The 22,266-nt window shown below is 42.0% G+C and overlaps 1 protein-coding gene across 3 annotated transcripts in view; it reads left to right on the top strand.

The window, feature by feature from the left end:
• phyhip (phytanoyl-CoA 2-hydroxylase interacting protein) overlaps window positions 1-22,266 on the top strand; it is a 277,032-nt gene that overhangs the window by 248,979 nt on the left and 5,787 nt on the right. For all 3 annotated transcript variants that reach the window (XR_013201130.1, XM_077223714.1, XM_077223716.1), the window contains 3 exons: window positions 1,752-1,928; window positions 18,907-19,081; window positions 20,831-20,948. Coding sequence is in view for 2 of the 3 variants with exons in the window: in XM_077223714.1 (XP_077079829.1) it covers window positions 1,752-1,928; window positions 18,907-19,081; window positions 20,831-20,948 (470 nt within the window). In the remaining variant the exon portion in view is untranslated. The remainder of the gene's footprint in view (window positions 1-1,751; window positions 1,929-18,906; window positions 19,082-20,830; window positions 20,949-22,266) is intronic.

Here is a 22,266-nt window from a genome sequence, read left to right as displayed (position 1 = left end):
AAATGTCTGAGATGCATGTTAATCACTGCGCTCTCTCTCTCTCTCTCTCAGAGTTATGGGCTCTTTCTCAGAGCACAAGGGCAGATAATAGATTCTGTGACTCGCATTAATCAAGGGTCACTGGTCGCAGGAACAGGAAATGACAGCTAATCAAACACCCAGCCTCATTCACTCCACTTCACACACACACACACACACACACACACACACACACACACACACACACACACACACACACACACACACACACACTGGAGGCAGAGAGCATCACTCACACAGCGTTTGCTTATTATCCCTCCTCTGAGACGCTGGAGCTGCTGGCTCATTCTGTGAAACGAGTGTTCCCCGCTATAATGTGTTTGTGTTAAAAGACTGCATTGTGCCATCTCAAGCTAAATGAATATATTTTAATATGTAGTTTAGGGATATAATTATGTCTTCAGAAAAAGTAACAGGGTGGATGGCAACAGAGTTGAGTTCAATTGAGATTACAATGTTATACCAGTAAAAAGTGCACGGTCAAAAGTGACCGGACACCTGAAGATGAGACTTTTTTTTCCTCCAGTAAAATCATTTAGTCATTTATTTTTGTTCAATACTATTTTTTATTTTGTATTTTGAGAGAATTGTATGGTACTTATTCATATTTATCCCATAATTATGGTCAATTTTGCCCAATTAAAAAATTTTTTTTTTCAATAAATACAGTATTTTAGATTAATACAGAGATAAGGCCTTTGAAATTCAATTTTTGAAGGCAGATTTGCGCCATCTGGTGAGAGAAAAGATAGAAAAACATGTAATTGTATGGTGTTACCACTAGATGCCAGTATAGCTCTTTATAGAGAGGCTTGTGAATTCCCTAGTAGTTTTTTTTGGAAAAAATTACTTAATTAATTAATGAATTACTACAAACTAAGACTGAAGACTGGAGTAATGATGCTGAAAATTCAGATTTGATCACAGGAATAATTGACATTTTACTATATATTCACATAGTATATATCATTGCCTAATATCACAGTATTTTTGATCAATTAAATGACATCCTAAAAAACTGGTTTCAAACTAGCTTCAAAGGCTCCATATAATGACATCTCTAAAGATATAATGGTGCGTTCACACCGGACGCGAATAGAGCATCTAGCGCGAGTGATTTCGATGTTAACGGTACTGATCCACTTTTGCGACACGACTGAAGCGTGGTGTCGCACGCCTCCACATTTGTAAGTTGATGGGTGTTCCTCAAGTTTACCGCTAGCAGCTATGGTCTCTAGAACAAAGGCCCCTCGAGAGACTACTTCTATTGGATAGATGCGTCGCGTTTGACGGATTCATTTGCATAAAGATGGGCGCTTTTTGACGCGCAGCATTTTCCAAATGAAGTGTTGCACGGACAAGTGGATCAGTACCGTGAGTGGTCAAGCGTCAAACTAGACGCGGTAGACGCGAATTTGACGCGCTAATCGCGTCCGGTGTGAACGCACATATTCAAATGAGCCTTTCTGTTAAACAAGGAAATATTTAAAGACTATGATTATTAAACATGTAAAACTATAGACTGAAGGCGGCATTTTGTGTAACGGGAGGGTTATCGGTGTTATTCAACTGAATCACAGGTAAATAAAATTTCATCTGAGGCCAGTATTGTTTTTTTTTTACTAAGTTTTTACTACAGTTTTCCCAACGTTTGGCAGTTATTCATGTTCTTTTCCCAACGTTTGGCAGTTTTTCATGTTCTTTTCCCTTAGGTGATGGCTGAGGCGGATCTCCTCTCCACACCCCATAATATCCAGATCAGCGAGGTGAGCTGTGACTCGTTCCGGATCACCTGGGAAACGGGCCCTGAGGACACGTCACGACTGACGCATTACTTCATCGACCTGAGCCGTAAAGAAGGCAGCGAGCCCAACCGCTTCAAGCACAGAGTCAGTGTTATTCTTTTATTATACACTGTTTAAATCTCCACTGTTTCTCTCACAGCCCTTATTTACTGTCACACAACCAGGGCCAGTGGAATTGCTCAACTTCTTACGAATTGTCACAAGAACAATTGAATCCCCTGAGAACAATCTGGTGTTGGCTCGTTGTCTACAACATTAAGACAATAAAAATAAATAGATAAATAAATAAATAGTGAGGGCTTGTGATTCACAACATTGGACCCTGTCGACTTTCATTGTATGAAAAACACTGAAACTATTACTTTTAATAAACTATTTAGAACTAATTAGATTTTTACTAAGCAATCGAACCCAGAATATTTAATTAACGCTTGTGTTAGGTTCACATTCTGGGTACAATTTTTATGAAGGGGGCAAAATGACTCTAATTGGATTTAACACAATTCATTATGAAAAACAACAACTCAAAAATCCAGACATGCTTTATGTGGGGTTTTTTGGGGGTGCAATGCAGCAAATACCAGTAAAATGACAAGCGAAAACCTTAGTAAATCACCTTGCGTGTGTTACAACCAGTCAGGAACGAGACGGAGAGCAAATCCAATCGCAAGCACATTTAATAAACAGGAAATCCAGGGAACTCAGAACAAGGTACAGAAGTAACATAAACAACAACCGACACCCAACAACTGAAACACAGGGGTTTATATACACAGACAAACAAGCTAAACAAGATAACAAGGGGGCGTGGTTAATGAGAAACACCTGGGGAGACTAATAAACATGGACGAGGAACACCTGTGGACACTGAGCAACAACAAACAAAAGACAAGACACATGGCAGGATCACATGACAAACAAGGGATCACGTGACGATCACTGACGCCCCTTGAAACAAAAACACTAAAGTTTAGGAGGGTGGTGAAGTGGAGGCGGTCTTGGGGGAGGGACGGAGGGCCAGGTTCGTGCAGGGGACCAGGGCAGAGACGACCCCTCGGGCGGCCACGGCGGAGAAGATAGTCCATCGGGCGGCCAGGGCGGAGAAGACAGTCCATCGGGCGGCCAGGGCGGAGACGACCCCTCGGGCGGCCAGGGCGGAGACGACCCCTCGGGCGGCCAGGGCGGAGACGACCCCTCGGGCGGCCAGGGCGGAGACGACCCCTCGGGCGGCCAGGGCGGAGACGACCTCTGGGGCGGCCAGGGCAGAGACGACCCTCCTGGCGGCCAGGGCGGCGAAGACCCTTCGGGCGGCCAGGGCGGCGAAGACCCCTCGGGCGGCCAGGGCGGCGAAGACACCGGCTCAGGAACAGCCGAGACCGGCTCAGGAACAGCAGACACCGGCTCAGGAACAGCAGACACCGGCTCAGGAACAGCAGACACCGGCTCAGGAACAGCAGGAACAGCAGACACAGGCTCAGGAACAGCAGACACTAGCTCGGGAACAGACAACAGACTCACTGGCTCGGGAACAGCAGACACTGGCTCAGGAACAGACAACACACTCACTGGCTCGGGAACGGACGACACACTCACTGGCTCGGGAACGGACGACACACTCACTGGCTCGGGAACGGACGACACACACACTGGCTCGGGAACGGACGACACACACACTGGCTCGGGAACGGAAGACACACACATAGGCTCGGGAATAGACAACACAGACTCTGGCTCGGGAACAGACAACACAGACTCTGGCTCGGGAACAGACAACACAGACTCTGGCTCGGGAACAGACAACACACTCACTGGTTGAGGAACAGACAACACACACACTGGCTTGGGAACAGACAACACACACACACTGGCTCGGGAACAGGCAACACACACACTGGTTCGGGAACAGGCAACACACACACTGGCTCGGGAACAGACAACACACACACTGGCTCGGGAACAGACAACACACACACTGGTTCGGGAACAGACAACACACACACTGGCTCGGGAACAGACAACACACACACTGGCTCGGGAACAGACAACACACACACTGGGAACAGGAACAGGCTCTGGCCCGGGAACAGGAACAGGTTCCAGCTCGGGAACAGGAACTGGCTCCGGCTCGGGAACAGACACTGGCTCCGGCTCGGGAACAGACACTGGCTCCGGCTCGGGAACAGGCACTGGCTACGGCTCGGGAACAGACACTGGCTCCGGCTCGGGAACAGACACTGGCTCCGGCTCGGGAACTGACACCAGAACAGAAACAGCCACAAGGACAAACGTAAACACAGAAACAAACATAGAGCGATCAGGTTCAGGCGTGACTTGAACAGTCTCTGGATCGGCAGACGTGACTTGAACAGTCTCTGGATCGGCAGACGTGACTTGAACAGTCTCTGGATCGGCAGACGTGACTTGAACCGTCTCTGGATCGGCAGACGTGACTTGAACAGTCTCTGGATCGGACGGGACCAGCGGCGAGGACTCTGGGCTGACAGGAAGTACAGGAAGGACTTCCAGGCATTGCGGGACACGGGAAGTCCTCTTCCTCCTCCGTCTCCGAGAGCGAGAGGGCGCTGGGCTGGACGGAACTAGCGATGAGGGCGCTGTGCTGGACGGGACCAGCGGTGAGGACGCTGTGCTGGACGGGACTAGCGGTGAGGGCGCTGTGCTGGACGGGACCAGCGATGAGGGCGCTGTGCTGGACGGGACCAGCGGTGAGGACGCTGTGCTGGACGGGACTAGCGGTGAGGGCGCTGTGCTGGACGGGACCAGCGGTGAGGGCGCTGTGCTGGACGGGACCAGCGGTGAAGGCTCTGTGCTGGAAGGGACCAGCGGTGAAGGCTCTGTGCTGGACGGGACCAGCGGTGAAGGCTCTGTGCTGGACGGGACCAGCGGTGAAGGCTCTGTGCTGGATGGGACCAGCGGTGAAGTCTCTGTGCTGGACGGGACCAGCGGTAAAGGCTCTGTGCTGGACGGGACCAGCGGTGAAGGCTCTGGCTGGACGTGGCTGACGTGAAGCTCTGGCTGGACGTGGCTGACGTGAAGCTCTGGCTGGACGTGGCTGACGTGAAGCTCTGGCTGGACGTGGCTGCCGTGAAGCTCTGGCTGGACGTGGCTGCCGTGAAGCTCTGGCTGGACGTGGCTGACGTGAAGCTCTGGCTGGACGTGGCTGACGTGAAGCTCTGGCTGGACGTGGCTGACGGGAAGCTCTGGCTGGACGTGGCTGACATGAAGCTCTGGCTGGACGTGGCTGACGTGAAGCTCTGGCTGGACGTGGCTGACGTGAAGCTCTGGCTGGACGTGGCTGACGTGAAGCTCTGGCTGGACGTGGCTGACGGGAAGCTCTGGCTGGACGTGGCTGACGTGAAGCTCTGGCTGGACGTGGCTGACGGGAAGCTCTGGCTGGACGTGGCTGACATGAAGCTCTGGCTGGACGTGGCTGACATGAAGCTCTGGCTGGACGTGGCTGACGTGAAGCTCTGGCTGGACGTGGCTGACGTGAAGCTCTGGCTGGACGTGGCTGACGTGAAGCTCTGGCTGGACGTGGCTGACATGAAGCTCTGGCTGGACGTGGCTGACGTGAAGCTCTGGCTGGACGTGGCTGACGGGAAGCTCTGGCTGGACGTGGCTGACATGAAGCTCTGGCTGGACGTGGCTGACGTGATGAGGATTGGGCTGGACGCAGAGATATTGACGCTAAGAAATTTGTCTGGACCCATATCCTCCCCTGTGACCTCCACGGAACCCCTGGAAAATCGCTTTGCGGGTTCCCACAAAGGCCTGTTTGTCAAACTCCATGCTCATGCTGGGAAGATCAGGCGAGATTCGTACTGCTGGATTCATTTGAAGTCGGTTGTTCTGTTACAACCAGTCAGGAACGAGACGGAGAAAGAATCCAATCGCAAGCACATTTAATAAACAGGAAATCCAGGGAACTCAGAACAAGGTACAGAAGTAACATTTTGCGCATACATTTTGTCCCATACATTTTGCGTCTGAAAGGGAAACTCGGAAAGGGAAATATGGAATAATATGGACAGAAAATAACCCTGTCCTCACCTTTTCAGCGCTAATTTATCACTGTGTCTTTAGTAAATTCAGTCAATTTTTTACTCATGTAGTTAAAATCTCATTTTTCTACGTTTTTTAAAAATTGTTTCTCTGCTGTATTTTTAAGCTTTGAACTTTTCACGTAATTTCGTACTACATTGTACTGTGGAAAGACAATAAAGAAATCTTGAATCTTGAAATCCTGACAAAAGAGGGTTTGAGCTGGAGCAAGCTGTAAATCTGGCCCTTTGAATATGCCTATTATTATAAACAGTTTTGGTGTCACGTTTTGATGAAGATGATGATGAGGTGAGGCGGAGTGGATTTTTTAGCAGCTTTAACATTAATTAAATAAAATGAAAGTACTATATCCAATACAGAAACAAGCGAAACAGTGTGTGTAAAACAATGCATGGCGCTCGCAACACCAAGATCATGAGTTCAGTTCTCAGTGAAATTAGCATGCATGATGAACTATTAAAAATGAATGCATTGTAATGAATGATATTTTCTTTGGATAAAACAGTCTACCAAATGCAAAAACGTAGCTGTGAATACCCAAAGAGAGTAGTTGAGAAAATGACTTATGAAAATACATCAAACAAGTTTTAATTTCGGGTCTGTGCAGCTGCTATGAACCATAAAACCAAATTTCATATGCACATTCTAATTTTTTATTCGATAATATAATTTATCAAATTAAATAATTTGCAGGCATGTTTATGACCCTGAACAGGAAAAAGTAAAATAAAATAAAAAACATCAAGAAAAACATCATAGGTTAACCAGTAACTCAAACCGAGCAACAACATAATAAAAGGTTTAGGAGACATATCTTGAATTTTTAAGTGCTTTCTGCCTGAATAAGGTTAAATTAAGGGTAAATATGAAAAGCCTGCATTGGAGAGGCAGATGGTGTGTGAAGGAGGGTGGCTGAAGGTGTGTTGGTAATGAGCACATCTGACAGGCCCTTCAGGGGTTACTGTGATGGTCACATGAGGACGAGAAACCTGACCAAAAACTGCTGTGAGCGGATAATGACTAACCAGGACATGTTTCCTCCCCAATAAACACAAAACAACAGTAAAAAACATACAATTAGGATATCGAAAAAATGAAATTTTGTTCTTTTTGGGAAATCATGCTCCTATTATTTGTGTGTATTTATTTATTTATATTTTTTATAAATACACTTGCATATAAAAATCTGCAACAGCATTCTAGAGAAACACCTTTTTGTAATCTAAAATAATTGTGTCACCCAATCCCAGGCCAACCGGCCCTTTAAAACAATAAAACATAAGGATATTTCTTTGCAAAAAATCTGATTTAGTACACTTTTAATTTTGGGCATCATGCACCTATTCATACATTTTATAAATGTTAAAAAAATTATAATTTAAGTTTTTGTTTATTTATTTCTTCATTTGTTTGTTTGTTTATTGTCCTCACCACCTCATGAAAATCTGCAACAGCATTAAAAAAAACATCTTTTTATATCTAAAATAGTCCAACCAGCCCTAGGATATTGATTTGCAAAAAACTCAAATTTAGTACACTATAATCTGGGGCATTATGCTCTTGATTGATTGATTGATTGATTGATTGATTGATTGATTGATTGATTGATTGATTGATTGAAATCTGCACATAGATTTTATATAAAATAATTGTGTAACATATTTATCAAAGATTCAAATCATTTTCTTGAAAGCTGCATTCAAACTCCACTTGACAAATTGAAAATATTCAAAATTGAAAAATGTAAGACAACACACTCCCCTTGTCAATGTATTGTGCTATTTTGCAGCTTTAGAAGATTCTGAGCAGTCAGAACTGAACAGTGTTGGGCCAAGTTATTTTTAAAGTAATGCAATAGAATATTGTGTTACTCTTTAAAAAAAAAACTAATTGCATTACTTAGTTACTTTTTATGGGACGTAATATGTTACTTTTGCATTCCTTTTTCTTTCCTGGGCTGGGCTTGCTGGTTTAAAAAAAACAACAACAACAACAAAAGTTCTATTTTTAGTTAAAGTAAAGGCCCCTTCACACCAAAGGTGACATGAATAAGCTTCAGGCTGAAGGAAAAGCTAATTCAAGCCTGCGCAGCTGTGCTCCCATTCTGGAGTTCAACTCTCTACAGCATTAAAACAAAATACGAAACACAAATGTGATGTTTATCTAAACTCATTTTTGCTTATTAGTTAGGTTGAATTGGATCATTGAAGGTCTGCAACAAAGACACTGGTTAATACAGTGAGATTAAATACATAAAGTATTGAAAAAGTAACTCGGATATTTTATGAATTTAACTCTTTCCCCGCCATTGATGGACTTTCCTGTGTTTTCACAGTTTTACAGTAGGGGGCGCTATTACACATATTCTGAAAGAGTACTGAATCTCCAGATCAAAAAACACAGGTGAAGAAGAAGCAGAAATAAGCGATAGGATTTGTAATCATATGCATATGTAAAATAACGCGATCATCAACATTAAACCGCATATAAATCAAAATGCCTAATGTTACTGAATGAATGAATGTCAATCCAGGACGAGCTGTAGAACTGAGGCTTTAGGGGTGTTGATGAAGTCGATCTACTCCATCTGTGTTAGATCATCGTTCTGAATCTGATCTGGATGTGGAAAAACATGTTTTTCTCAGCTTTTTGCTCAAAATGTTGCTTTTTTTAGGAAACTTGCCCTCTTACCCATTCAAGTGTCGATAAAAAAAGAATGCTTGAAGCTTGAATAAAACAGAAAACTTTTAAAACCTTTTTTTTTTTTTAAAAGCAGATGGTCTGTTCTTTCTTTTGATACATTGCATGTCTAGATATTCATACAACAAGATATTCTGGGGGCCATGACATTTTTGTGAAAATGATCAAAAACGCTGACGTGGCAACTTTTAAAAAAATTGCTGGCGTGGAAAGAGTAGAAGTAATGCGTTACTTTACTAGTTACTCAAAAAAAGTAATCTGATTACTTTACACGCATTACTTGTAATGCGTTAGCTCCAACACTGGAACTGAGTAAATGTATAACTTCATTGTGTTCAGTTTTTCAAATTCTTGCTGACAAAATAAAGCTATAATTTAGGAGTATTGCTAGTATCTCTTGCACTCAATGGTCGCCAAAAATAAACTGCTGCTGAAATTACATCTGATTTTGCCAGGGCTCTAATATGTCATGTGCGAGTGAAAGGAAAGGACTTTCATAAGGGCTTGCTATGGTTATTGCCCCTCTGAGCATTTCATAATTGGTTCTGCTTGTCAAAAATTCGAGTCTCCACAACCGGATTAGCTGTGATAGAGCTCTTATATATGAGAGGAAATACGTTACGCTTTAGTGAAGTTTGAAATGTCTTTCACCTTTGACTGAGAAGAGTCGTCAGAAAACACTGACAATGTTAAATCTGCAGATGTTATCTTCTCGTAAAGTTTACTATTGTGTCACTGATAGACAATTAGTGTTTTTGATTCACTTATAACGTTTTATCTGGTTGCCTATAAAATGAATCATGGGAAACACTAATTGTATAAGCAGTGAAACAATAGTACAATTTATGAGAAGAAAACATCTGCAGATTTAACATCCAGGTTGTATGTTTTTATCAAACTTTATTTTGTATCGACACTATAAATAAATTATTTGGCAATACTGTATATTAGAAATTATTTTTTTAAATAATAAACAAATGACTCTTAAATATATACAACAAATAATACTTTGGTCTGTAAAGATACTTCTTTTCAGTGCGTCTCATATATACAATAATCAATTTATTTTTTGTTCATGGCCATTTTCATTATTTTGCTGACCTATTCCAAAAAATGCCTTTTTTTAATTTATAGTTCATTTTCTGGTCATTTTTAACTCAAAAAACGTCCAGCTATCCTGTTATTTTAGTATTATTTATGTGCTAGTATAGTATTTACTTACATTTTAGATGAGCTTTTATGTTTATATTTTTCGTTTTTTCATTTTAGTTTAAGTTTTAATTCTTTTATCTGCTTTTGCTTTTTATTTTTGTTAAAAAGCACAACCCAAACAATGTTCATCTGCAAAATACATGCAGTTTTGTTTTTTAACCACAAGAGGGCCAAAAGTTACATAGTGCAACTTTAAAGGGATAGTTCACTCAAAAATGAAAATTCTGTCAGTATTTACTCTCCCTCATGTTGTTCAACCCCGTAAGACCTTCGTTCATCTTCGGAACACCAATTAAGATATTTTTGATGAAATTTTAGAGCTGGATCACTCCTCTATAGGCTTCTAAGGGATTGAAAATTGTTCCCCGAAAAGTTATTAAAGATATCGTTAAAATACTCCAAGTGACTGCAGTGGCTCAATCTTAAGTTTATCAAGCGACGAGAATACTTTTTGTGTGCAAAAACAAACATAAATAACGACTTTATTTCAACTATTCATTTCCTTCTCTGTGGGCCTCGCCCTCGAGTCAGTTAACGTAGTGTAATATCCCTCAAGAAGCCTATGGAGGAGTGATCCAGCGCTCAGATTTAATCAAAAATATCTTAATTCGTGTTCCGAAGATGAACGAAGGTCTTACGGGGTTGAACAACATGAGGGAGAGTAATTACTGACAGAATTTTCATTTTTGGGTGAACTATCCCTTTAAAGTTGCACTATGTAACTTTTGGCCCTCTTGTGGTTAAAAAAACAAAACTGCATGTATTTTGCAGATGAACATTGTTTTGGTTGTGCTTCAGCTCTGTGTGTGTGCGGATGAATATGATTCTCCTACAGCTCATAAAACATTCACTACTAGACTTCAGAGATATAACCAGTTTAGATGGAAAGAACCTCAAACGGGCGAGCTGAAGAAGTTACTGTAGCTTTACCCATTAATAGACGCCGTACTACCTTTAAAATAAACTCCAGCACAACAACCATGGTAAATGGACTGCATTTATATAGCGCTTTCACAGACCCAATGGCCACCAAAGCGCTTTACATATTGCCTCTCATTCACCCATCCACTCATACACCGACGGCGGTGTCAGCCATGCAAGGCGCCATCCAGCTCGTCGGGAGCAGCTGGGGTTAGATGTCTTGCTCATGGACACCTCGACACTTGGTCAGTTGGAACCGGGGATCGAACCACCAACCTTTCGGTTTGTAGACAACCTACATGAGCCACTGAGCCAATAGACAATGCTTTACAGTGAATTCTATTAGAGAGATACATATGACACTACTTTATCTGTTCAAGAAAACACCTTACTCTCCTGTTGAGTAACATAAATGCCATTATCTTTTACAACATTTCAAACCCCTCAGTTCTCCATCTCTGAAAAGCCAAGCCGATGTTGATTCTTGTTTTATTACGAGCGTCTGTTATAAACAGGTGATTCTCCAGAGGTTGAGCATTTTGCTGCTCCATTTCCATTCTTTGCCCCTTGTTGTGACGACTAACCTCTGCCACACACACACACACACACACACACACACACACACACACACACACACACACACACACACACACACACACACACACACACACACACTCACTCACTCACTCACTCACTCACTCAACTAACCTCTGCCACTCCCACACCAGACACACACACACACATACACTCCCACACCAGACATGCGTTAAAGTAGCCGGAGCAACTTTACTCTATATACGGATATGACGAGACACACATGGGCGAATGACATATACATATATATCTGGGAAAACCATCCCAAAAGGTCTAAAATATAAACACACTTACCATAGTGAATCAGAGTAAGACAAAAACACATTTTGAAAGAAGAATTGATGATGTAATATCTTATTATTGAAATGTTGTTCATTTTGAACAAAAGGTCTAACTTAAATATTTCAATTTAGCTTCCATTTATTTTTATTTCAGTTTTAGTAATTTTAGTACTTCAACTTACAGCTTTCTAGTTTTCTAACATATATATTTACTTTTATTTCAGCTTTATTTCAATGAACAAAACTAAATTTTTAAACAGCTCTATTATTGTTTTAGATAACAATAACAACACTGTAACTAGTTAATCAATAATAAGCTGACTTGCAAGTGACTGTCCTAAACTGATCCCTGTGTGTCCATTAATGATCCATTCATAGTCCCACCAATTGTCCATAAAACTTCTGAAAAATATTTCTTGAAGTATTTCTTGTCCAATATTGATGTTTAGGCTTGTGTTTCTTATTAAGCGAGAGTCATGTTTCAGTCTCAGCAGTCTCTTGACACCTGCTCTGGGTAAGTCACAGTTCTGCTGGCTCAGGAGGTTTACGACTTCCTTCACAATTCATTCTTGGCAGGCCGTTTTGCACCTTTTCTTCTCAACACGCTTTTTTAAACCCAGCTGACTGAGCAGTTTTTAGAAATCATGCCGTACACAACAGACTCACGCAGAAACACGCGCCTTGTTGCTATGAGACAAATGACATATGTTTTAAATATCCAACATGTTTGACCTTCTCTGGCTGGATGGAATCATAATCTGAAGCTGAAAAAATTTAGTCTTTGCTCATCATACACTATCTGTCAGCTCAAATCTGCAGACTGGCTCTAGGCTGTAAATCGTGGCAAAAGTCTGGGCTAAAGTTGTGTAATGTATTCCACACCCTCAGTCACAAAGAGTTAAATATTACTTGAATATTATACTGAGTAATTATTCAGATTGATATGGTTTGGAATTGGAAAATGCACTTGGAGTTACAATAATTATGTTTATTACATAGCTTGGTTGAATCAGAGACAATTTATATAGAGACATGCCTCTTCCTCAATCCTCAATACAACTATATAGGGAAAACCAAGGGGTTTTCCATCAGCCGGAAACTGAAGCCTCGTGGGAGCCGCAATTGTAGCAGAACTTCACCTGCTGTTAGTATTCCATTGACTCCCATTCATTTTGGCGTCACTTTGACAGTGAATCTGTCACCTGAGGTGTCCAAAGACTTAATTTGTCCATTATTTATTTCTAAAGAAACACGACAATGTATAAAAGGCTCCATTACTTTGTATCTTACGTTATGGCCCCGTAGAAGTAGTTTTTGTAAAAATAGGCCAACGATTGTGTCATAACTCGGCGACTCTCTGTCGCACAGTAGAGAAATTAAAAGAAATGGACACAGCGACCCCCTTGATATCAACGGCGATTAAAGCACTCACTTCCTGATGGCTGAGTGACTGTGCAGGCTCAAACTGAGCTTGACGACAGTCTGACAGTTGTAAATCCTCAAGTAGCTGTGCCAAGACAAATCTGAATCACCTAATATCTATGGGCTTCTCCCTTGACTTTATGCCTCTATGCCCCCCCGATTGCCTCATAGACAGTAAAAGATTGCCTGCGAGCTTCTCCTCCTGTCTATACGGTAATTTCTCTACTGTATGACAGAGAGTCGCGTGGTTATGACGCAATCGTTAGCCTATTTTTACAAAAACGGCTTCTACGGGGCCATAACGTATGATACAAAGTAATGGAGCCTTTTATACATTGTTGTGTTTCTTTAGAAATAAATAATAGAAATAAATAATACTGAAGACCATAGAAGACGATCTTGCTCGGTGGAAATCTTTACCCATCTCACTCACGGGTAGAGTTGCCACCATAAAAATGATGATCTTGCCTAAAATCAATTACTTGTTTTCTATGGTTCCTACGAAACCTCCCTATACATGGTTTAGATTACTAGAATCACATATTTCTCAATTTCTCTGGAAAAATAAATCTTCTCGAATTAGCTTGAAAACTCTACAGAAAACTAAAGACAGGGGTGGACTAGACTTACCTAACTTCCATCATTATTTCTTAGCAAATAAGTTACAGTATATTTCTAAATGGCTCAAACCTAGTGCATTAGATGAAACATGGATGGATATAGAGCAAGCACTATGCGACAACCTGGAAATCTCTAATTTACTGTATTTTAGCTCAAATATTAAGTCTCATAAGTGCTTTAAGAGTATTAACATCAGCACTTGTTTGACAGCCTGGTGGGAATTTCTTAAAAAAACTGATTCTTCAATGATCCCATGTAGGCTCACCCCTATATGGAATAATCCTGATATTACACTAAACAAAAATATGATTAATTTTATCCTTGCTACTCCAAGGCTACTATCGAAAATATATAGAGTCATTTCCAAAATAGATGATACAATCTCATTACCAATTGCAAAATGGGAGTCGGATCTATCACTGAATCCCACCAATCGGTTCTGGTCAGAAATAATATTAAACAACTTTAATATGACTGACAGCTGAAATCTACAACTCATACAATACAAAATTCTCCATAGAACTTATTATACAGGACAAAGGATGTTCAAGATGGGTTTTAATCAATCAAATATTTGCACGCAGTGCACAAGTAATACAGCAGACGATTACATGCATACCTTGTGGCTTTGTACACCAGTCCAAAGATTCTGGACTAAGGTCTGTGAGGACTTATCAATATGGCTTAAGTGTAATATACCTATTTGCCCAAAACTATGTATATTAGGGGATTTAAATTATATTAATATGGAGATCGATAAAGCACACATGGTCCTCACCACACTATCTGTTGCAAAGAAAACTATCCTTTTGAATTGGAAAACTAAAAATAATCTTAGTATTAACCAGTATATAAACCTCCTGTCGGATCATATCAGTCTGGAGTCCATGCTTGCTTTTAACAAACTTCGATCGGTTGAGTTCGATTCTCTCTGGGCCCTGCTGATTAGTTACGTCACTTAGTGGGAGGGAAGTGATATGTGTTCTGCCTTACTGGGGGATATGGGGATCTGCGGTACGATCAGCGCAAGCCAGTAACCAGTCTGTGCTCCTGCCTAGCAGTCTGCAGTTAGCATAAGCTCGCGACCAGTCTGTGCCTCTGCCCAGCAGTCTGCAGTTAGCGCAAGTCCGTTACCAGGCTGTGGACCAGTCGAGTGGTCTACACTCAAGACAAGCTAGCTCTCAGTCTGGGTCCCAGTTCAGCCGCCTGCAGTCAGAATATTCCCGTTACCAGTCTGTGTCCCAGCTTAGCGGCATGCAGTCAGCCCAATCTAGTTGCCAGTCTGCAAAGCACACATGACCATCACCACATTATTTGTGGCAAAGCAAACTTTCATCTTGCCAGCCCACAGTTTGTGGAAAAGTCTGGCATCCAACAACTAGCCTAAGCCAGCTTACAGTCTGGCATTCAACAACCCACCTAAGCCGGTTCACAGTCTGTGGACCAGTCTGGCATCCAACAACCAGCCTAAGCCAGCTCATAATCTGTGGACCAGTCTGGTATCCAACAACCAGCCCAAGCCAGCTTACAGTCTGTGGACCAATCTGGCATTCAACAACTAGCCTAAGATGGCTCACAGTCTGTGGACCAGTCCGACATTCAACATCCAGCCTAAGCCAGCTCACAATCTGTGGGCCAGTCTGGCATCCAAAAATCATCTGTAGACCAGTCTGGCATCCAAAAATTAGCTCAAATCAGCTTACAATCTGTGGACCAGCCTGGCATCCAACCACCAGCCCAAGTCGGCACACAACCTGTGGACCTGTCTGGCATTCAACAACCGGCCCAAATCAGCTCACAGTCTGTGGACCAGTCGGGCATCCAACAACCAGGCTAAGCCAGCTCACAATCTGTGGATTAGTCTGGCAGCCAACAACTAGCATAAATTAGCTCATAATCTGTGGACCAATCCGACATCCAACAACCAGCCCAAGTCGGCTTACAATCTGTGGACCAGTCTGGCATTCAACAACCAACCTAAGTCAGCTCACGGTCTTTGGACCAGTCTGGCATTCAACAACCAGCCTATTACAGCTCACAATCGGTATACCAGTCTGGCATCTAATTACCAGCCCAAGTCTGTGGACCAATCTAGCATCAGACAACCATTTCAAGGCAGCTCATAGTCTGTGAACTAGTCTGGCATCCAACAACCAGCCCAAGTCAGCTCATAACCTGTAGACCAGTCTGGTATCCTATAACCAGTCTAAGTCAGCTCACAGTCTGTGGACCAGTCTGGCATCCAATAACCAGCCCAAATCAGCTCACAATCTGTGGACCAGCCTGACATCCAACAGCCAGCCAAAGTCAGCTCACAGCTTGCGGACCAGTCTGGCACCCAACAACCAGCCCAAGCCAGCTTGCAACCTGTGGACCAGTCTGGCATTCAACAACCAGCTCAAGCCAGCTCACAGTATGTGGATCAGTCTGGCATCCAACAACCAGCCTAAGCCAGCTCACAATCTGTGGACTAGTTTGGCATCCAACAACTAGCCCAAGTCAGCTTACAATCTGTGGACCAATCCGGCATCCAACAACCAACCCAAGCGAGCTCACAATCTGTGGATCAGTCTGGCATCTAACAACCAGCCCAAGTCAGCTTACGATCTGTGGACCAGTCTGGCATTCAATAACTAACCCAAGCGAGCTCACAATCTGTGGACCAGTCTGGCATCTAACAACCAGCCCAAGTCAGCTCACGATCTGTGGACCAGTCTGGCATTCAACAACCAGCCCAAGTCAGTTCACAAGCTGTGGACTAGACTGGCATCCAACAACCAGCCCAAGTCAGTTCACGGTCGGTGGACCAATCTGGCATTTGACAACCAGCCCATGCTAGCTCACAATTGGTAGACCAGTCTAGTATCCAACAACCAGCTCAAGTCAGCTCATAATCTGTGGTCCAGTCTAGCACCCAACAAATAGCCCAAGCCAGCTTACAAGCTGTGGACCAGTTTGGCATTTAACAACCAGTTTAAGCCAGCTCACAGTTTGTGGATCAGACCTTAGTGGTTTGCATTTAGTATAAGCCTGTTACTAGTCTGTGGGCCAGCCTAGTGGCCTGCAGTCAGCATAAACCAGCTCTCAGTCTGTGTCCCAGCCCAGCAGTCTGCAGTCAGCACTTTCCAGTTACCAGTCTGTCGACCAGCCCAGCGGCCTGCAGTCAACACAAACTCGTTACCAGTCTGTGTCCCGGCCTATCAATCTGCAACTAACACAAGTCCGTAACCAGCCTGTGGACCAGTCTAGCAGTCTGCAGTCAGCATTTTTCAGCTACCAGTCTGTGTTCCGGCCCAGCAGTGTGCAGTCAGCACAATCCCGTTATCAGTCTGTGGACTATCTACGTGGTCCACAGTTAGCACAAGCCTGTTACCAGTCTATGTCTAGGCAATCCCGATTCTAGGTCATTTCTAAGCCAGAGCAGTCAAGGTACAGGTCTCTTTCCCGTCTTGGTTCCGAACGTTTGGTGCAACTAACTAAAATACCACTTCAAGACTCAAACTCAATCTGTTTTCAAACTCATTCAGATATTACAGTTTAATAAAATAATATAAATAAAGTTGTCCTCCGAAGAGGGGGGGTGGAGGTGGAATTTTTTTTTTTTTTAAATAAATATTGGACAAATGAAGTCTTTGGACGCCTCAGATGTAAAGTTATTCGCTGTCAAAGTGACGCCAAAATGAATGGGAGTCAATGGAATGCTAACAGCAGGTGAAGTTCTGCTACAATTGGGACTCCCTCGAGGCTTCAGTTTCCGGCGGATGGATTACCCCCTTGGGCATGACTTGCCTAAAAGGACTTTGGTTGAATTCTAATGTAGAATGCGGTCTGTTATTTCTTGATAACACACCGCTGCTAAGTATAACACATCGTTGCCTTGAAAAACAGAGCGTTGCCAAACAATAGTTTTTAAATCAATAAACTCCTTTTTAAATCAATATTTTGTGTCAAATTATTGATTTATTTGGTAAGTAGCCATGTAATAAGCGGGATAATGTAGAGCGAGGCGGTTGTTATAGCGAATACAACCCCTTCAGGCTGATTCAAGACCCATCCGCGATAACAACCGCCTCGCTCTACAAGTTTATATAATGCCATAATGTTATTGGAATTTTGTGCTACACTGTAAAAAATTATAAATAAGACAAAGACTATTGAAGTATGTTTTACAAGAAAAAAACTATTTCAGTCTTTCTACTATATCTCATGTTTAATTTAGTGTGTTACTTGCCATTTCTTTGTAATTATTTGTGAAATTTACTACTAAATGAAATATCGTTTTCTCCCTATTCGGCTTCTCAAACAAGAACAAATGTGGGCGGGGCTTGATTTTTTTCTATGGGGAATTGATTGGATGGTTGTGGTTTGCTATTGGTGGATCTGATGTGATTGACAGGTTGCCCCGCCCTCGTCATCAGAGAAGAGATGCTGCAAGACGGAGGGGAAGATGTTCTGATTAAAATATTTATGAGGACACATACATTTATAAATAATAATAATTATGTACATCGATAAATCTGATTTTTAATTAATTATATTTTTTTTAAAAACTACTTAAAGCTGCAGTCCGTAACTTTTTTGGGTTAAAAATTATCCAAAATATTTTTTTTAGTAAGTACATAACCACCCAGTGTTCAAAACTCTCTGCTTGCCTTCGCTCGATTCAAAACGGTAAGCTTGTAATGTTTTTAACATTATTTTAATGAATTTCAGTGGGAAATTCAAGTATGTCTTTGCGTCATTACGTCATATCTGTACACATAAAGAAGAGTCTCGGCTAGTAGGTTATGAGTGTGAGGATGTTGGAGGTGGAGATTTGTAGCCTTTTCTCACAGCACTTGATATAATTAAACTTATCAATTTGATGGCAGATCCAGATTCTCCTCAAAACATTGGATTCATCCACGCTGTGCCGTGCAGAGGCACAACCCACGTCAAGTTGATAATCCAGCGAATAACTGCAATTGCAGATTTCGAACAGCAAAGACGAAAAACTATGGACTGCAGCTTTAATTATTACTTTACTTAAAACAAACAAAAAAAGTAATAAAAAAAACCCCACAAGAATTGTTAATTTTTATTTCATGGTGAATTTAAGGCTGCAGGGGTCGAACAAACAAAAAAATGTGACTGTAGAAAAACCCATGTTTGGTTATTCTTCTCTTGAAAGCAGAACAAAAACCCCGTAGGCTAACAAATCTGACGGTGCCCTCTGGTGTTTGTCTTTTCAGGATGTTCCCACCAAGCTAGTGGCTAAAGCAGGACCTTTGCCGATGTCTGTGAGAGGCCACTGGTTCCTGAGCCCTCGGACGGAGTATTGTGTGGCAGTGCAGACCGCCATCAGACAGCCTGACGGAGACTATCAAGTGTCTGAGTGGAGCCAAGTGGTGGAGTTCTGCACCGGGGGTAAGCAGAGACGGGCTAACAGATGTTTAAAGGTGCTGTATGTAACTTTTATTCTACTAAAGCATAAAAATACCATAATATGTTTGCAGATATTTAGGAAACATGGTAAGTTCACATACTTGTTTCTCTGAAAAACACTGCTACAGCCACTTATTTTACACGTTCCGTGTTGTCAGTTGGTTTTTGTTTTGGTCTGTGTGACTCCGCCCACTGCCAGTTCAGCCAATAGTATTTTGACACCCGGGATACCAGTTGGCGGGAAACACAGCGTATCACAGCCATGGAAACAAGCAAACAAACTGGGTCAGAGATTGGAGATTCCACACAACCTAAAAAGCCTCGATATCCATCTAAAAATCTATATGAACGAGAGCATATTAAAAGGCGGATAAATCAACTCATTAACTTACAGTGTGTAAGTCACCTCGGCTTTCGTCGTCAATTGCGCTCGTTCCTGTTGCGTGTCTTCAAACTGGCAACCCGTGTGAGCATCGATCTGAGGAGGAGGGGGCGGGGAAACAATGGTCTTTGATATTTTGAATTTGGACTGCAGAACCTATTTCAACCACTAGGTAATTCTTACAGACAGCACCTTTAAATGTGTGTGATGTTTTCAGTGTTACAAGGCTTTTATCAGAGGTGTAAAGATACTATCTTAAAAAGACTCACTGCCGGGTTCTCCTCTCTGGAGCTCTAGCGAGGAGGAGCTACACGTAAGCTCCACCCATTTGCTCTGCAGTGAGCAGCTTCCGTTAGTTTGTGCTGCTCAACCAATAGCGTAAGTTTGGGGGAGGGGCTAAGTTTGTCCAACCAATGGCAAACAGCTGGAGGCTTGGGAAACCTGTTCAAAAACAATTGTTATAGAGGGTTTGCATTGACGTCACTTTCCCGCAGGAACACACAGAGCCGGACTGAGTGGCAGAAGAGTTGCTGAGTGACTGGATTTAATAGTTGAAACTGCAAAAAAACATGTAGAACAAATAATATGAGTTTAATATAGTAAATTCAATATAGTGTTCTTTACAACTTACCAAAGATCCAGTGATCCACGGATATTGACATGCCGCCAGGAATCAGGTTTCCTGACATTTATATGTGCCTGATTTCGACATCGGGGAAATAAAGCAAATTTGCCTGTGAACGCTTTATATAAATACAATATAGGCAGGTCTAAATCCGGGTGATCACTTACATCAATGTTATATAAAGCATCACATCCTAAAATTTGTATAGTTTTTGGTCAGTGTTTCTTTAAAAACATCCAATTATGCAGAATATATGATGGTAAATATTTCATTGATGACTTGTCAATACACTTGGCTATATACTAGGGTATGATATTACCCCACATTCAGCATATTGAAACAAAATTATAACTGTTGTTTCTATGAATTGCAGCGATCTATTTGCTTATCTGTTCTGTAGCTTTCGGAAGTCTGTAAAAATATACCTCAGATTTCTTGTCAACTCTATTTGAACAGTCAATCTCAAAGCTTTTTCCCATTTTAGATGTGTTTTGTGTGTTTTCCGTGGCATTTACGCAGAAAAGCAATCCTGCCACTTAGTGTTTCTGCCTCTCAGTGTGTGTGTGTAAGCGCAGTTACTCCAGCCGGCGGTGACGTCACACACATACCCTCTATACCTGCTCTTCTATAGTCTACAGGCTCAGAAATGTCATACTGCAGCAGACAGATACTGCACTTATGTTATACTCATAAATCATGGTTGTTAATGTGTTGTTTTGTGCAGATTATGCCATGGATCATCTCCAGCAGCTGTTAGATAAAGCTCAGGCCGCTGCTGGGAGGCCGCTCAGGTTCTCCGTGTTTTACCGCAATCAAAATCCTGAATATTTCCAGTATGTGAGGTTAGTGTCATCTACTACTACTGCTTTCTACATATATCTTTCCTTGTCAGCTCTAAGACTCCATTGATATTTGATCTGACGCGAGTCTTCGTGATTTGAGCCTTTGACAAAAATGTTTGTTCAAAATGTTTCTTTTTTAATTAATTTTGTTTGTTTGTTTTGTTTAAAAGCTGAGGGTCTGTTCTTTCTTTTAACATATCGTACAACAAAATATACTGGGGACCATGAAAATTTTGTTAAAATTATCAAAAATGCTGGCAACTTTTTTGAAAATGCTGGCGGGGAAAGAGATAAAAAGTTGCTTAAACTGACATTCATGTCTGGCTTCATTCTGGACTGCAACGTCCACTTTTCACAAACTAATCAATTCCCCATGTCTAAAGGGTCGTTCACACCAAAGATAACTATAACAATTATTATAACTATAGAGTTTTAATAACATTATCCTTCTTTGAGAATAAGGAAGTCCACACCACAACAATAACAATCATGATATTGCTGGAATCACTTTGAGAATGATATTTTCCATCTGATGAATGATGATCAGAATCCATCCTGCTTTAAAAAGAGGGTTCAACATTTCATTCAGTAATGTTAGGCAGTTTTGAATTATATGCTGTTTAATGTTTGATGATCGTGCTATTTTTTGTGTAAGTAAGCTTCTTACACTTGTTTCTGCTTCTTCTTCACCTGTGTTTTGATCCGGAGATTCTGTACTCTTTCAGAAGATTTGTAATAGCGCCCCCTACCGTATAACAGTGAAAACGCGGATTGCCAGAAAATTCCATCAATGGTTGGGAAAGAGTTAGGGCCCTATTTTAACAATCTAAGCGCATGGTCTAAAGTGCACTTAGGTTGTGTCCGAATCTACTTTTGTAAGTTTAATGGCGGGAAAAATGGTCGGCGCGTCAGATTTCTCTATTCTCTTAATGAGTAATGGGTGTATTTTGGGCTTTACGTGCAATAAACCCGTCAGAGTCACACCAGAAACACCATTTGAGAGATTAAAAAGCATATCTATGCATAGTTGAGATCTCAATTCGCCTACTTATACTATGCCCTAACAGTATCTACTGTGTTTGTGAAGAAAAAGTGCATACTTTTGAGTGTATAGCAGAAGAGTAGACAAGCATTGATTGAGACAAAGGCTACTATCACGTCATACAATAGCGTCTTTAACTGTTGCTCTCTGTCGTCGCTTCCTGTCACGTAAACTGACCTGTCAAGACATCTAGTCAAAGATAATTGGAATCCTCCACTTTTAATTTAATTTAATTTCCTACTGTATTGGAGAGAAATGCAGAAGCACACTAATCTG

This window comes from Siphateles boraxobius, unplaced genomic scaffold (genome assembly GCF_051911475.1).
Source record: "Siphateles boraxobius isolate OS27281-9 unplaced genomic scaffold, OSU_SipBor_1 9, whole genome shotgun sequence".
Classification (NCBI taxonomy): Eukaryota; Metazoa; Chordata; class Actinopteri; order Cypriniformes; family Leuciscidae; genus Siphateles; species Siphateles boraxobius.
Note: the sequence above shows the minus strand (reverse complement) of the source record. Positions and strands in the feature narration are given on the sequence as shown.